This window comes from Gopherus flavomarginatus, chromosome 7, assembly GCF_025201925.1.
Source record: "Gopherus flavomarginatus isolate rGopFla2 chromosome 7, rGopFla2.mat.asm, whole genome shotgun sequence".
Taxonomy (NCBI): domain Eukaryota; kingdom Metazoa; phylum Chordata; order Testudines; family Testudinidae; genus Gopherus; species Gopherus flavomarginatus.
The window spans coordinates 1,716,233-1,733,064 of NC_066623.1; the positions used below are offsets into that span (position 1 = coordinate 1,716,233).

The 16,832-nt window shown below is 60.7% G+C and overlaps 2 protein-coding genes across 4 annotated transcripts in view; one reads left to right on the forward strand and one right to left on the reverse strand.

Moving 5' to 3' along the window:
• NOP16 (NOP16 nucleolar protein) overlaps window positions 1–16,832 on the forward strand; it is a 141,578-nt gene that overhangs the window by 67,260 nt on the left and 57,486 nt on the right. The gene's annotated exons all lie outside the window — the stretch shown is intronic.
• The window catches only part of CPLX2 (complexin 2), a 73,521-nt gene continuing 61,313 nt past the window's right edge, over window positions 4,625–16,832 (reverse strand). For all 3 annotated transcript variants that reach the window (XM_050961814.1, XM_050961816.1, XM_050961815.1), the window contains 3 exons: window positions 15,186–15,300; window positions 12,402–12,577; window positions 4,625–8,028 (listed from right to left, as the gene is read on the reverse strand). In XM_050961814.1, coding sequence (XP_050817771.1) covers window positions 7,831–8,028; window positions 12,402–12,577; window positions 15,186–15,216 — 405 coding nt within the window. In that variant the 5' untranslated portion in view covers window positions 15,217–15,300 and the 3' untranslated portion in view covers window positions 4,625–7,830. The remainder of the gene's footprint in view (window positions 8,029–12,401; window positions 12,578–15,185; window positions 15,301–16,832) is intronic.

Consider the following 16,832-nt stretch of genomic DNA (forward strand, 5'->3'; position numbering starts at 1 on the left):
CTGCACTGCAAACAGCCCAACTGGGGCTGCATGGCCAGTCTGACAGTGCAGGCAGGGGTCTTCCTGCAAGAACATGAGAACAGATAGCCTGGGTCCCAATGGCCTGTCCAGCCCGGTGTCCTGTCTGCCGACAGCGGCCAGTGCCAGGTGCCCCAGAGGGAGTGAACAGAACAGGGAGAGTGCGAATTATCCGTCCCCTGGCCCCGGCTGCTGGCTGTCACAGGCTTAGGCACACCTGGAGCTTGGGGTTGTGTCCCTGCCAATCCTGGCTAGCAGCCATTGGTGAACCTGTCCTCCAGGAACTTACCTCATTCTTCTATAAACCCACTTATACTTCTTGCCTTCACAACATCCCCTGGCAAGAAGTTCCACAGGTTGACTGTGCGCTGTGTGAAGAAATACTTCCTTCTGTTTGCTTTAAACCTGCTGCCTAGTAATTCCTTGGGTGACCCCTGGTTCTTGCCTTATGGGAAGGGGTAAATAACACGGCCCTTGTCACTTTCTCCACACCAGTCACCATTTTATAGACCTCTAGCATCATATCCCCCCTTAGTCGTCTCTTGTCCAAGCTGCACAGTCCCAGTCTTTTTAATGTCTCCTCATGCTGAAGTCGTTCCATCCCCCTAATAATTTTTATTGCCCTTCTCTGCAGCTTTCCCAATTTTAATGTATCTTTTTTTAGATGGGGCAACGAGAACAGCATGCAGTATTCAAGGGGTGGGCGTACCATGGATTCACGTTGTGACAGAATGATATTTTCTGTCTTATTATCTATCCCTTTTCTAATGGTTCCTAATACTGTTTGCTTTTTTGACTGCTGCTGCACATTGAGTGGCTGTTTTCAGAGAACCATCCACAGTGATGCCAAGGTCTCTTTCTTGCGAGCTAACAGATAATTTAAACCCCGTCATTTTGCATGTGTAGTTGGGATGATGGTTTCCAATGTGCATTACTTGGCACTTATCAACACTGAATTTCATCTGACGTTTTGTTGCCCAGTCACCCAGTTTTGTGAGATCCCTTTGTAGCTCTTCACAGTCTGCCTGGGACATAACTATCTGAGTAGTTTTGTATCATCCACAAATTTTGCCACCTCACTGTTTGCTCCTTTTTCCAGCTCATTTATGAACACATTGACCAGCCCCGGTCCCAGTACAGACCCTTGGGGAACTCTGCTATTTACCTCTGCACTGTGCGAAAGGGGGAACGCCAGTCCCAGCCTTCTCCATCCTCCGGGGGGCAAGTCCTGGCGGTGGGTTAGTGGGCACAGTGCTGGGAGGTGGCACCTGCTCACAGGAGCCCACCTCCGCTGGTCAGTCTGCAGGTCAGTGCTGTGACGCCCAGGGGGAGGTGCTGGCAAAGTGAAGGATGCTGAAGGCAGCTGCTTGCCTGGGTGCTCCATTACAATCCCAGAGGCAGGCTGATATGCTCATGGGGCCGGGCTAAGCCTCCCGGTGCAGAATGTCGGTGTCTGGAGTGACGTGCTTTTAGCGAGGAGCTAGTGCTGTCCCCGGCAGGCTCCAGTCCAGGAGGCACAGAAATGCAGGTGCCTTTGGATGCAGGGCAGCAGCAGGGAACCCTGATGCCCTGCTCCCACACAGCTTCTTGTGCAGGGTGAGCCTGGCAGTGGCTTGCAGGGATGGAGAGTGCCAGGAGCAGCTTGCTGCATAGCTGTTGGCACAACATTGCCAGGCTGGGGCTGAGCGCTGGCAGGTTGTGCTCCACTTGGCCAAGTTCGCTGAGCGGAGCAGCCCAGGATGCTGGGAATCATCTGCTCTTGAAGAGCCTGAGGGTCAGCTCCTGGGCAGAGCTACAAGTCCTACCACGCTGCTTGGCAATGGGTCCTGGTAGGTCAGAGCAAGTACGAATGGGTGTGGGGTGGGGGCAGGAGGGAATCTCCCGGAGGGCCTCAGAGGCTCTGGCTACATTGCAGTTAAACACCTGCAGCTGGCACAGCTTGGGCTGCAGATTTTTGGGGCTTGGGCCTGAGCCTGGGCCCTGGGACTCTGCGCTGGGGGCAGGAACCAGAACCTGGGCTTCAGCCGCAGCCCAAATGGCCACACAGCAATTTTTAGCCCCATGAGCCTGAGTCAGCTGACCTGGGCCAGCCGCAGTGGTGCCGAGGCTTTTGTTGCGGTGTAGGTGTCCCGCTATGGCAGGCGCTGACCCCCTGAGATGGGGAGGTCCCGTGAAGCAGAGGCAGCCCAAAGGGCAGGGCCACGAATACTTCAAAAAAGAAAAGCATCTCACAGAGTTGCCTGTGAAACTCTGCATGCAGGAGCCTCTGCATGCGTAGCTGGCAGCAATGCTGCGTGCACTGGGAGTCAGGGGGAATGAGCCGAGGGGGGGAGAGGCCTGCTGACATCCACGCCTGAGCGTCCAGGCACCTGATGGTGTGTGCAGAGTTCTCGGGGCAGGTCTGTAAGTGTATTTAGGTGCCTAAAGATGCAGCTGGGGGGATTTTCAGAAGTGCCTGGGTGCCAAACTTCCAGTGGAAGCCCTGCCAGCCCCTGTCCTCTCCCTCCCCTGCCAGCTTATCTCCCCTGCCCCCTCTTTCCCCGACGGGGAGTCGGGCACCTGGGCATCTGGTGACAGTTTTCAGAAGGGCCTAGCCCAGGAGTCGGCAACCTTTCAGACGTGGTGTGCCGAGTCTTCATTTATTCACTCTGATTTAAGGTTCCGCGTGCCAGTCATACATTTTAACGTTTTTAGAAGGTCTCTTTCTGTAAGTCTATAATAGATCACTAAACTATTGTTGTATGTAAAGTAAATAAGGTTTTAAAAATGTTTAAGAAGCTTCATGTAAAATTAAATTAAAATGCACAGCCCCCCGGACCGGTGGCCAGGACCCGGGCAGTGTGAGTGCCACTGAAAATCAGCTTGTGTGTCGCCTTCAGCATGTGTGCTGTAGGTTGCCTACTCCTGGCCTAGCCCCTAACTGCATGTTTTACTACCTTTAAGAAGGCAATTTACATGTGCAAACAGGTTCAGAGCCCCATCACCTGGCCTCACTCACCCAGCTCGGGGCGTTAGCTGGCCACCTGCACTGCTAGGCACCTAAACACCTTTAGCAATCTGGCCCTTTGTGCCTAGCTGGGGGCCATTCACTGCAGGGGCTGCTTTTCAAGGCTCCAGCCCTAGCAATGGTGATTTGCACCTCACGTGCCTGGCCAGAGTCCTTCTGTTTTTCAGATGGAGACAGGGAGGCCAGAGGTGACTTGCTCAAGATCACGGGAGAGGCGTTTTCAGAGCCAGGAGCACAGGCCCGGAGTTCCTGGCTGCCTGCCCTGTGCACGGGCCAATAGCTCCCAGCTGTAACCACAGCACTTTACAGATGTGCCTGCATATCCCACCAGCTGATCAGCATATGGGCACACTGCAGGACTGGTGGGCGGCAGTCCCAGAGCCCTGGGCAGCGGTGCCAACGCCCCCACCACTTCCCCAGACTGTCAGCTTATGCTAGGAGGGAGCAGCCCTTTCTCCCCAGCCAGCCTCTCTGCCCCTGCCTCACTGTCGCGGTACCTCCCTAGTGGGAGCCCTGTGATGAGAGTGCCAGGCCTCAGCCACCCCCTGCCTCAGCCCTGTAATTGGCCCTTTGTCCCCCACCCCCAGTCCCGCCCATGCTGGAGCTGCTCAGGCTGGACTCCCCCAGCTCTGCTTTGCTCCCTGTCCTGCTGCCCTACCTTGCCCAGCCGTGTGGCCCCTTCGGCAAGGCAACTCCCGTCTGGGTCCGGGAGAGAACGCTGGGAGCCCTTGGTGCCCCCGGCAGTGGAGGTGCTGGCTGTGCTGGGCCCACAGGATGGTGGGGCAGGGGGAGAAGGAGCTGTCCCAGCTTGGGGTCGCAGCACACTCGGAGCAGACGCGGGGCAATGTACAAATTCCTTTATTTTATTATTTCTTCAAAGACTAGTTGGAGTGAGATGGTCACCGCATGGCTGGCGAGGGACCCCTGCCTGGGCCGGCCCCTGTCCCAGGAGCACTTCTCAGGCAGGTGTGAGCACAAGGAGATCGGGGGCAGGGAACGGTTGGGGCCCTTCTGTGCCCCATGAGTTTCTGCTGAGAAGCTGGTGGCTGTGGGGAGGTGGGGGTTGGTGGCTGAAGAGGGGGTGTAGTTTTTTGGGGGGGTCACTGCAGGGGCACACATCCATCAACTGAAGGAGCCCTTCTCCCTGGTGCTCTGCATTCAGTGTGCTCCCCAGAGCCCTCCCCAGCTGGGGGGGCCTGGCCCCCTCCTTAAGTCAGCTGCCAGCCCCCAGGGTGGGTGGGGGGCTGAGCTGGGTTCTAGGGCGTGCTGTGGCTGTGGAAGCCCAGGGGGCTGGATGGGGCAGAATGGATCAAGCAGGCTGATGGGCTAGTGTGCAGGGCTTTACATTCCCCACAAAGAGCATGTGAGCGGGGCTCAGCCACAGGGTTGGTGGTGCTGCGAGCGCTGAGAGCCGCAGCCGCCTGGGGCAGGGCAGCTCCTGGGGATGCACGAGGCTAGCTGGGGACGCAGGGATGCGCTGCTGGCCGTCAGGCCCCAGGGAACGCCCTGCACCCGGCCAGTGGGCAGGAACACAAACAAAGCGTGCGCATGCATACAGCCACTCAGTCACCCAGCCAGCCATGAGCACACACACACACACACACGCACGCACGCACACACACACACACAGTCACGCCGACACAGAGACGCATGCCTACTGCCCCCTTGCTCAGGCACAAACAGCACGCGGGTAGGCGCACATGCATGCGGTAATGCGCCAAGACCGCCGTATTTGTACACACATTTGCACCTACGTGCACACACACACACACAAAGATTGGCACTTCTCTCCTTTGACACATCCTTGTGGCACAACCAGGAGAAACCCTGCTGCTGTGTCCTGGGCCTGCAGCCCCTTTGGGGAGCAGGGTGGGGTGTGTGTAGGGGCCTCACTTACCCACCCTAGTTGAACGGCCTTGGCCTTTGGCGCACACATTGTGAGCTGCTGGCCGGCCCCGTTTCACCAAGCCGTGAAGAGCAGCTGCTTAGGCCAGCAGGACCCCAGGGGCAGCCAGATGCACTGCCGGCTCCTATCGCCTTCCTCTGCAGAGGGGTGCAGACCTCTCGGTCTAGTGGTAAAAGTATAAACCAAACGCAGGCCGCCCTGGGGGAGCCGGGTCTGGCTTATCAGCCCTTTGCCCCATGGTAGAATTTGTGTTTATTGCGGTTGGCAGACATCAGCCATGGGAGCGTCAGCTAATGAGCTGGGGGGAGCCCTGGGCAGCGCAGCAGGTGACCCCCACCCTCCCGCCTTGTGGGCATGTGGGGAAAACACACAGCAACTGCTGCAATGTATGGTGCCTCAATGCACAAAGCGTGATGGGCAGGCCCATCGCATGACATGGAGGGGAGGGGGCTGGGACCACATGGTCACTGCAGCCCTACCCTCTCCCAGTTCACTTTGTTTACACAGATGTCACATTCCCCCCCCCCCCACCCTCAGGCCCCCAGCCCAATTGTCCCCCATCCCCCTGCTCTTGTCAGCCCTGGATGCAGATGCCACTGCCCTGCGCAGTGCCCTCCCCTCCTAGTCCTGGGCCCCTGGCCACTCCCCATCACCCTGCCCGGCACTGGGGTCCCCTGGGCCATGCGGTGACCATCTGGTGCGGTGACTAGCAGACAGGATGGGAGGGTTGGGGTGTTTACCCCGTTACACAAACACACATGGGCCACTGGGTGGCCTGAGACGTGGACGCTGGAGGTCGGGGGGCTCCCGCCTGGGTCTGCTCCTCTGCACAGGCTCGGAGCGTGGCGGTGCGGCTCGCTGGAGTGCGCTGAAGTATTGCAGTCTAACTGATATGGCTTTAACTATCGGAGAAGGACACAGATGCGGAGGGAGACGTTGTGGCTTCTCTCAAACTCAACCCGCAGGCAAAAACAAAACCCCTGGAAAATGGGAGCCCTGGAATGCAATCGAGACCCCTCCTCCCAAGCAAAGAAACCCCTTTGGGAAGAGGAGACAAGCCCCAGGCCTCTGAACCCGCCTCAGGGGATGATCTACCCTCTTCTCAACAAGGCCTGAGGCGGCGCCAGCACTGGGGGGGTGGATCCTGGGCAGGGAGCCCTCAGCCACCTGGCTCTGCCTGGCGCGGGCTGGAGAAGCTGCCTGTGTCCCTGGGCGGGCTGGGGCTGTAGTCGAGGGAAGAGCCAGGGCAGGTTTCCCGGGTGTTGCCGGGGGGGCTCCCTGGAGCCATGCAGGGGAGGCTCGGAGCCCAGAGGGGGGAGACATGAGCCAGAGATACCAGCTGAGCGCTGCATAAGGACAGGTGCCTCCAGCCAGGGCTCGGGGTCTGCCAGCGGGCACGGGTGCCTGAGGGTGGCTGGGGAAGAGCTTTGGTGCCCAGATACCACAGTGATGGGCATAGCAGGAATGTGGGCGAGTGCCAGGGTGGGAAGTGGGCTGAGCGGGACCCCCCGGAGGCCCTGCCATAATGGGAATCACTCAGTAGGGGGCGCCGGGAGGGCTAAGTGCTGGGTCTGCCCTCTGGGCTCAGGCCCCACATTAAACTCCTCTGGCAACGTGCCAGGATCGTCCCCAGACCCAGACCTCCCCCCACCCCCCCAGGCAGCAGGGCTGGGAGGGGAGGTGGGAAGCCCCCATTCCTTGGGCCCAGCTCTGGCCTTGTTTTTTTAATAAATCTCCTCCCCAACCATTTGCCCTAAGGGGCAGGGTCTTGAATATGGCAAAGGGTGCCTGGCTTGACCCCCCAAGAGCCGAGCTTGGCCAGGGATGCCCCCACCCCCTGGCTGGGCTGTGCAGGGGACAGGCATGGCTGGGGTTGCGCCTGGGCCCACGGAGGGGTTTGGGGCAGAGGCAGAGTGGCGAGGAAGGCTTTGTCTTTCCTTCCAGCCACCCCACCAAGCTCCCCGCTGCCCCGGGGCAGGGTTGTCTGGGGAGTCCACGCGTCCCTCTGTGTCCCGCAGCCCCTGCTCCAGGGCCATCCCCGGCGCTTGCTGTGGCAGGCAAGGGGCAGCGTGTGGCTGCCCAGCACCAGCGGAGGGGCTGGACCCAACAGCTCCTTCCTGAAGCTCAAACAAAAGGCAACAGAAATGGGCAGGGCAGCGGGGGGCAGAGCCGTGGGGCGGTGCCCCTGGGAACCAGCCCTGTAGCCCACCATGTCCCCTCTGCGCCAGCCCCTGGAATCTGGCCTGGCAGGACACCCGCGCCCGCCAGCTGGAGAGCTGGAGCAGGCCGGGGTCGCTTTGCTCCCTGAGCTGCTTCCAGGCGGGGCCGGAGGGTGTGGGGGGAACAGCCCTCAGCCTGCGGCTGCTCTCCTGTTGCCCGCATGTCCCTAAGCCCTGGAATCAGGCAGGCAGCATGGGCCCGAGGAATGTCTGAAGTTAGTGAAGGGCAGGGAGGGGGCATGGAGAGCGGGCAGAGCCCTGCATCTCCCTTCCGTCTGCTCTGCCCGACGTAAGGTTACTGCAGTGAATTTGGTCCTGATTCGCCCCCCCCTATGCCCGGGGGGATTTGCCAAGCAGCCAGCCGGCACTTTGGCACAACACAACTCTGGCTCCGAATGGCTGAGGGGCGAGGGAGGAAGGGGGAGCCCAGGACTCCTGGCAGTGCCCAGCCTGGGACTCTAGCTGCCCGGAGCTCAGCAGGCAGGGGGTGGTTTTTGGTCTGGTTGCCTCATCCGCCCCACTGGAGCAGCAAGGGGTTCTGGGCACAGGGGACACATCTGGGATCTTCCCTTCGAAACAGTTGGAACAAAAATCAAATGAAATAAAAGAAATGAAAATCCTCCCCCAGCCTAGTGCACCCCGGTGTGTGGGGGCGGGCCCGGGTGGGTGGCGCGGGGCTGTTACTTCTTGAAGATGTCCTGGAGGGGCCCGGGCAGGTACTTGAGCACCGTGTCCAGGATGCTCTCCTCCTCCTCCTCCTCCTCGTCCCCGCAGCCCGCTGGGATGGCTTTCTTGGGGCGCGTCAGGCTGCCCTCGCACGGCTGCTCCATCGCCGCCTTCTCCTCCGCCTCCTTCTCCTCTTTCTTCTTCAGACCGTACTGCGGGGGCAGGGACAGATTGGGCCTCTGAGCGCTTGGCGGGGCAGCACATAGGGAACAGGCTGCGGGGGGCCCCCCTCTCCTCTGGGGCCAGGCTTGCAGCCACTGGCCTGCCCCAGCATGTGCCGTGCTGTGAGTGCCTGCACACCTCTCTGCGGGGCTGTACAGCCGAGACCAGCCTTCCCATCCATTGCTGACACCCTCCACACGCCCCTGACTGTGGGCCTGCAGCAGGTAATGGACAGAGCCTAGCACAGCAAGGGGGCCTGGCACTGCCATGGAGCCAGCCTTGGGCACGTGTCTGGCCAGGCCCATGTTCCTTCACCACCCAGCCAACTACCCTGCCTGCCTCTCTGGGGCAGGCGGGAGGATGTGCTTTGGTCTGTCATGTTTCTAATGCCCACCTGTGACAAAGTGGGACTGTTCGTAATGTTTCCTCTGAATACTGTGTGAGTTCCTTAGTTTCCCCTATGCATTTCTTAAGTCTCTAGGGGGAGAGATTGTTGCAGAGCAAAGGGCCAGTGCACATAAATGTCTGGCACTCTGTCTCTTGGCAACTAATGGCTGGGGCCCTTCCCCCTGCAAGGGGATGCTAAAGGTGTTGGAGAACAAAGGAATCAGGTGACCTCCTGGTCCTGGAAAGGAACAAAGCCCAGAGGAGGAGGGGCTGGAGGGGGAGTCAGTTTGGAGCTGGCTGGGGATGGGAAGTGAGGGCAGATGGGGTTGTCTGGCTCGCTGGGCCCCAGAATGGACCCGGCTGAGGGGTCCCGTTTTCTGTACTTACAAGCTCTGTTTTAGACCCTGTTCCTGTCATCTAATAAACCTCTGTTTTACTGGCTGGCTGAGAGTCACGTCTGACTGCAAAGTGGGGGTGCAGGACCCTGTGGCTTCCCCAGGACCCCGCCTGGGTGGGCTCGCTGTGGGAAGCGCACGGAGGGGCACATGCTGAATGCTCCAAGGAGAGACCCAGGAGGTGAAGATGTGTGAGCTTCTTGCCCCGAAGACAGTCTGCTCCAAGGGAGAGGAGGCTCCCCAGAGTCCTGACTGGCTTGGTGGGGAGCAGTTCCAGAGCATCGCCCGGTGACTCCGTGACACCACCACCCTGGTGTCTAGGTGCTACTGTCTCCAGCCCGTGAGCAGCGGTGCCCAGAACATTGCCCGGGCCGTGCAGGCAGCCTGCCAGGCTCCTGGGGCAGGTGTGGGCTGAAGCCCATCACAGCCACTCGTCCTCTCCTCATTTCCAACACGCAGGCGAGCCTGGGGCAGACAGCCAGGCTCAGCTTCCAAAGCGACCAGGCTCCCCATCCCCAGCGCCACCACCTGCTGCCCTGGGGCACCTCTGGCCCCGCAAAGGCATGGCACAGCTTGCATGGCTAAAGGACGAACCGGCTGGCAGAGCCCCGCCTGCCTGGGGCCCACAGGTCCCGCTGCTTGAAATCTCCTGTTCTCATCTGTCTCGGCTCACAGGATATTGGAAGCGTCTGTGATTAGACTCGGGTTTCCCAGTGCTGGGGCCGAGGCAGCGCCTGGCGCGATGCGGCCGCGTTATCTGCTCCTCGGCGGGTTATTAAAGATGGCAGATAGGGAGAGACAACGCCAGGCTGTCATGCGGCCGCTTGCAGCAGGCGGGGGAGATAAGGACCACCCCCCGCCCACCCCCATTCCAAGCTAATCCCCTGCTGCAGCAGCAGGAGGGGCACGTAGCGGGGGCGGGGGGAGTTTCAGAGACCTTGTGAAAGGGGAGAATCTCTGGGGCGGCTTCTCCCCCAGCCAGGCCTTGCCGTCTCTCACGGTGTCGCCAGTGAGAAAGGGGCCGAGCCTTGGCTGTGTCCAAATCCAGACTCAAAGGCAGCAGCATCCAGGGCTCCTGCTCCGAGTGGCTGGGCGGGCCAGGGAGGGGGCCGTAGGCAGTTGGGTTTTGTGTGTGCCCGGGGGCACTGTGGGAGCAAGTGTGTGCACAGCAGTGGGTGTGAGAACATGGCGGGGACACTATGGGGATGTATACGGAGGGGTGTGTGAGACCCTGGATGTGCCAAGCGCTGTGTGCTGGAGCAGGGTCCCGCTCTGTGCAGAGGAGGGCAGGGGGTGACAGGCCAGGGCGGGTGCCAGGTCTCACGTACAGTCTGCCTGGCCCCAGGGAATTGTCAGTAATTTCCCAGCGTTTCGCTGACAACAGCTGCCAGCTGCTCAGGTGCTCTGAAGACACGTCTTGGGCCAGGGACCCCACGGGACCGGGTTTGATGGGCTGTCAGACGCCAGTGCCCCAGCTCCGCCCTCCCCCTCCGCCCTCCGCAGAGGGCTCAGCAAGTGCCTTCCCCAGCGTGCAAAGCCCCAGGCGGAGAACAGGCCCAGGGAGGTCAGTGACCCACTTCTCTCAGCCCAGCCCCCGTCGGAGGCGAGATGGGAACTGTGTCTCCATGGTCCAGTCTGTCCTTCCCCCTCTCTGCTCAGGCTGCCTCTTAGTGCCGATGGGGATGTGGCTCTTTGGTGAGGGGGAGCCTGTTCAACTAAGTACTGGGCTGAGACCCAGCAAGCTCATTGCATACATGGGCCACCCCTGGGAGTAACACTCCCTGCCCACCTGGGGCAGGTTGGAACCCGCAGCATAGAGGGGAAATGACCCATTTGGCCTCCCCCTGCCCCCGAGTCCCCAGCCTCCTCCCCTTCCTGACTCCCTGGAAGCAGAGCTGGGCAGAGCTCCCCCCGGCCAGAGCAACGCTGGAAAACATGTGCCTTGTCACCAGTGCAGCTGACAGGCAAATCTCTCTGGCAAGTCACTGACAATCTGCCCTGGCCGCAGCCAGCCCCTTGCAGCCAGCTGAGAATCAAGGCAAGAATCCCTAGGCCTGGGCATTGGCCATGGCATGGAAACCCGAACCCTAAACCTGGGCAGCGCGCCCAGCACCAGGATCTGTGGCAGCGAGCACAGCACAGGACACTGCCTTCCCTTGGAGCTCAGCACACTGGCGAAGAGATGAGCTGGGAGCAGGCCGACCCTGGGCAAGGAGTCAGCAATCCAGCCCACAGAACTCTGCTCCCCACGGCCTCCCTGATGCAGCGTGTGCAGGACACACCGTCTCCTTTATCGACATGGGACCCGCCACCCTTCTCATTACAGGTGGATGTCGCCGCCCTTGGGATGCAGAGGGAGCTACGCAGTCAGGTGAAATCCCTGCAGCCGCAAGCCCTCCCCTCTGTGCCCACTGAAAAATCCTATTGCTCCCACCACGCCCGGGGGGGCTGAGCATCGGGCGTCTGGAGGCTGGTTCTGCCCCACCCCGCAGAGCTCAGGGCACAGTTCCTCTGCTTTTTGCACTTTGCAACTAGCCTGGTCAGTTTCCCTGCCTAGCTCCAGGCAGTTCCATCCACTGATGGAGCCCAGATGCCCTAAACCACCATCCTCTGCAACACAAACCTACTGGCCTCAGAGCCGCAGGCGGGACTGGGAGAAAGAACAGGATACGACGGGCGCCCAGAGCAGCATGGGCAGCACGCTCAGCACAGCGCCAGGAGGGGGCGAACAAGGCGACCAGCATTCATGGGTGTAGTATGGGAGGTGTGACGAACTGGGAATGTTCTTAATGTTTTCTTTGAATTCTGCGTGGGTGCCTGTGACGCAGCAGGGAGAGGGGAGTGTTGGCCTGGGAAGGTTGCAGGGGAGTTTTGCTGGGACTGTCTGCATTGGGGACGAGAGGATACCTGAGATACACGTAACATGAGAACCGGGGTGGGGTGGGGGGTTGGGGGCCAGTTGACACCTCTGTCTGGGAAACTGGACAAAGGCTGGGGCAGTTGCCAGGGGGAGGCTGAGTGAGACGGCTGGAGGGGTTTCAGTTTGGAGCTGGCTGGGAAATGGAGGGGAGCCCAGACAGGGCTGTGGCCTCCCTGGGGCCCCCCAAGATGGACCTGACTGAAGGGTCCTGTTGTCTGTACCGGAAAGGCCTGTCTTGGACTGTGTTCCCGTCGTCTAATAAACCTTCTGTGTTACTGGCTGGCTGAGAGTCCTGGTGAACCGCAGGAAGCCGGGGGTGCAGGGCCATGTCTCCCCTACACTCCGTGACAGGAGGTTCCTGCAGAACTGCCATGTCTGGCTGAGCCGGAGTTACCCCAGCCCCGCTCCATGGGGCAGTCCAGGGACTGTCTCTGGGAGGGGCAGGTGGGTGCTGAGCCAGCCCCAGGGTGTTTCTGCAGCAGCAGGAGGGAGTGGCCCCATGATTGCTCAGGGCAGGGAGTCCCTCTCTACTTGGCTCTGCCACGGCCCCAGCCACTCCGCACAGGGCTCCCCCTACTCGGCCACGGGCCCATCAGGCTGTGGCTGGGTGCAGTCTGTGTGACACAGACGCACTCCAGCCCCTCCGCCCCGCCTCACCCACCTTATCCCGGATCTGCTGCCGGACCTTCTCCCTCTCGGCCTCCATCCTGGCGTGCTTGGCCTTCCGCTCCTCCTCCTGCTGGCGAAGGGCTTCTTGGCGCTCCTCCTCCTTCTTCTGCGCGTCAGGATCCTTCTCCTCCTCTCCACCCAGCATCTTCCCCATGTCCTTGGTGGCCCCTGCACAGGACACACCAGGCAGCATGGGCAGGGGAGCAAGGCTGCGGCCTCAGGGCTCCCGAAGCAGACGCCCCCTCCAACAGCTGTCTGGTGCCATCCCCTGCTGCCGCCAGGAGGGGCAGAACTGGGAGAGGCAGGAAGACGAGTAGGGAAAGAGAGGCCTGGGGCTGCCCTGCCCCCACTCCAGTGCAGTCATTTACATCAGTGCAAGTCAGTGGGAAACATCAGCTGTCACATGCGGGGCTGCCGTATCTGCCGGCTGTCCCTCATTACCGCACCGCCCAGCAGCCTCGCCGGCCGTGCTGGATTTAGCCCACAACGGCAGCTGTCACATGCGGGGCTGCCGTATCTGCCGGCTGTCCCTCATTACCGCACCGCCCAGCAGCCTCGCCGGCCGTGCTGGATTTAGCCCACAACGGCAGCTGTCACATGCGGGGCTGCCGTATCTGCCGGCTGTCCCTCATTACCGCACCGCCCAGCAGCCTCGCCAGCCGTGCTGGATTTAGCCCACAACGGCAGCTGTCACATGCGGGGCTGCCGTATCTGCCGGCTGTCCCTCATTACCGCACCGCCCAGCAGCCTCGCCGGCCGTGCTGGATTTAGCCCACAACGGCAGCTGTCACATGCGGGGCTGCCGTATCTGCCGGCTGTCCCTCATTACCGCACCGCCCAGCAGCCTCGCCGGCCGTGCTGGATTTAGCCCACAACGGCAGCTGTCACATGCGGGGCTGCCGTATCTGCCGGCTGTCCCTCATTACCGCACCGCCCAGCAGCCTCGCCGGCCGTGCTGGATTTAGCCCACAACGGCAGCTGTCACATGCGGGGCTGCCGTATCTGCCGGCTGTCCCTCATTACCGCACCGCCCAGCAGCCTCGCCGGCCGTGCTGGATTTAGCCCACAACGGCAGCTGGCGCAGGGAGACCTGGAGAATGGGATCTGCCCAGGGCGTCTGTGGCTGGGTCTCCCAGCACTCATGGGGCCAGGAGGCCAGTGGCCCAGCTTAGAGCCAGGAGGGCAGCACGTGGCAGTGGCCTGGGGGCTGGGCTGGGGCTGAGCTCGCTGTGGGGAGAAGGTGCTGGACTCCATGGGTTCCAGTTCTGCTGTCCTAGGGAGCTTGATCTCCGGACTGTCGGCGGGGGGCTTTCCCCACAGGGCGGGGCAGCAGGGTGGCCGTTTCTGCTCAGACACCTGCCGCCCGCCATCGTGTCCGTAGTTCTCCTCTGCCCCTCGCCCACTGGCTGCTCTCTGCTGCCGAGTCCTGCTCTCCCGCGTCACTGCACTCTCCTTCGGTGCCAGGTGCCCTGCTGTTCTCCTGGAGAAACCTGGGGGGCTGGCCCCACGTCCCTGCCCATATCACTCACCATGCCAGGGCCTTGGGCTCTGCAAACCACTCAGTTTAGTTAATCTCCTGGGACCCCACGGGGAAGGGAGCCACCTCACCAGGACCCTTCACATCACCGTAAAGCTACAGTGACCCCAGGAAGCCAGTAATTCCCAATCGGCCAGGGGCTGCTCAGAGGAAGGTGCCCCAGTGGGACTAAGGTCAAGTATCTGCACCCTGAGGTACCGTGTGCAAGCCCGTGCCTCAGTTTCCCATCTGTTCAATGGGGATAAAAGCCCTGGCCTGTCTCTCCAGAGGGCTGGGAGGGGCTAAGATACAATAGTCCCAGGGGCCAGGCAAGTCCCTTCGCTAGGACCCCAACACAAACCAGCTCCACTAGCCAGGGTGACTAGGGAAAACACCAGCCAGTTCCTGAGGCTGGCGGCCCAGGGAATCCTTGTGGCTAGCGGCCCCACCTGGCAGCACTGGGCGTTCCCTGCCCTCAGAGTGTGATGCAGGAGCTCGGAGTATGAAACAGCTGCTAACGCTGTTGCCTGCCTGTCGTTATCTAGCCATTCTGCTAATCCGTGGCTAACACCCAGCCCCTGCCTACCTGCCTGGGGATCGCCTGTGACTTGTACCAGGGGTTACAAAGCTGCAGGCTCCATTCCCAGCACAGTCCAGCTGCCGGACTCCCAGGGCGAGTGAGAGGGGCTATTGCTGCAGCAGGGTGCAGGCTGGGTTGGAGGGTTTGTGGCTCCCCAGATAGTCCAGGCACTTCCTGCCCCACAAGCCTGGTGCCCGTGGTCCTGCTCCTGGCTCTTCCACGGGACGGGAAGGAAGTAGCAGCACTCAGAGGCGCCGACTCCAGGGCTGGAGCACCCGCGGGAAAAACTGGTGGGTGCTGAGCAGGTGCTGAGGAGGGGGAACGCGGTGCGCTCGGGGAACAGGCGGGGCCAGGTCGGGGATTTGGGGAGGGATCCAACAGGGGCAGGGAGGGGGCGGAGTCAGGGTGGGGCTGGGGACAGGGGGGCAGTTGCTGTTCGAGAGAGACTGGGGAGCTGGTGCATGGACAAGAGGTGCGGCTCGGCTCCCCTGGGAGAGCTCCCTACCCCAATCTGGCACCCCGGCTCCTGGCACCTGTGTGCCACATAGACAGAGAGAGACTTACAATCCACATGGCAGCAGACTAGAGACTGTTCTAGGCCATGTTCTCCTGGGTGCGGGGCCCTTTCCCAGACACCCAGCCAGGAGGGCACACCGGGGGGATACGAAGAGCAGACTTACCCCCTAACGCTTGCTTCATCACGAAGTCCATGCTGCCGAGCCTGATCAGTGCGTTCTAGGCAAGAGCCGAATTCTCATCCAGTGCTGTGAGCTGGGCTTCTAGGATCCGCTGCCACTGGCCAGGAAGGAGAGAGACAGTGAGATGGGCTGAGAGCCAGCGCAGAGACCTTTCTACCCAGCGCCTGGGGCCAGGAGGGCAGGGGTAACATTGCTCTTGCGATCAGCCCTTGTCTTTGCAGACACTGGCACAGTCGGGCCCAAAGGAGGGCCATGCGACACTCACCAGAGGCTGTGGTAGGGCGGGGGAAAGGAATTGCTATTGAGATGCAAATCATGGGCCAGATTCTGCTCTCACTTGCAGTGGTGTAAATCAGGATTAACCCTACTGACATCACTTTCAGGCCCCAATCTCCTGGCACAATCCCCATGGAAGCCTGTGGCGCATACGATGATGGGGTGAGTTTGTCTCCGGGGCCAACGGGAAATGGCTGTCGGGATGAGGTGCAGCAGGCTGCGTGGGACTGCGCCAGGGCGTTCCAGTTTGACCCAGATAGATACAGGCCAACACATGCAGAATCCCTGTCATCCAGAACCAAAAGTAGGTGCCCAGGGCTGTGTTCCTGGCCCGCGCTCACCAGCTGCCTTCGCAGGATTAGTCATGGATCCACTCAGGGAAATAATTAGCCTGATAAATACAAGACGGTTCTCTCTCTCTCTCATGCATCTCCTGCACACCTAGTCTACCTCTTACACACTCACCCCATGCTCACTGTGTGATCACACACACACACACACACACACAACACCACAGCAGCTTCAGACAGACTTACAACCATCCTGCTTCCAGCTTACGAGAAGGATCCAGAGCTCCTGTCTGCCAACTGCTGTCCAGATAGCCAGAGGGGACAAGGTCAGCTGGCAGCTCGACCCATCCTGGCTGGAGTAGCTGCGTGACACACCGTAGTCACCACCCAGCCAGCTCCTGGCTGTCCATGGCAGAAAAGCTGTGGAGCCCCGGCTGGAGCTAAGCTCTTTTCAGTTGGCAGTTGTACAGAGACGTATGGCTATTTGTCCACCTCACGGATCCATGTGGGGTCTGGGAGGGATGCTGGAGTGACCCTGTCTGTGTTTGGCTGCTGTGGGTTCATGGTGCAATGAGTTGACCAGACTGTGCGTGCACCTCTGCGAACTGGGAGGGGGGCAGATCTGCTCTGGTGCTGCTAAAGAGATTCTCTAGATGCCAGGAAAGAAGCTACAAGCCCAGTTATCCTGTAACAAAGCTGCAGCTTTCCTGCTTCACACCTGTCTGCCTCGGCCCCATTACCATAGGGAGCCACTCGTGCCCCCTGTATGGGTGAGGACCTGAGGCACTCAGAGGCTTGCACCGGGTCAGCTGGGGAGTCTGTGGCAGGGCAGGTTAGTGAACCCAGGTCTCCTGGGCCAGTGCCCTTACCGCTAGGCAGCCCTGCCTCTCAAATCCCAGCTGGGGACAGATTGAAAGGTGGCTTCCCCTCTCCTTATGCTGTTTCCATTGGAGCAGCCTCACTTCCTGTCAATCCCCCATCCTTGTCTTGTAGCAACCTTCCATCGCCCTTTGCATCATTACAACCTAGTGGTTTTGCCGTAGCACCTGGGAGCCCTAGTCAT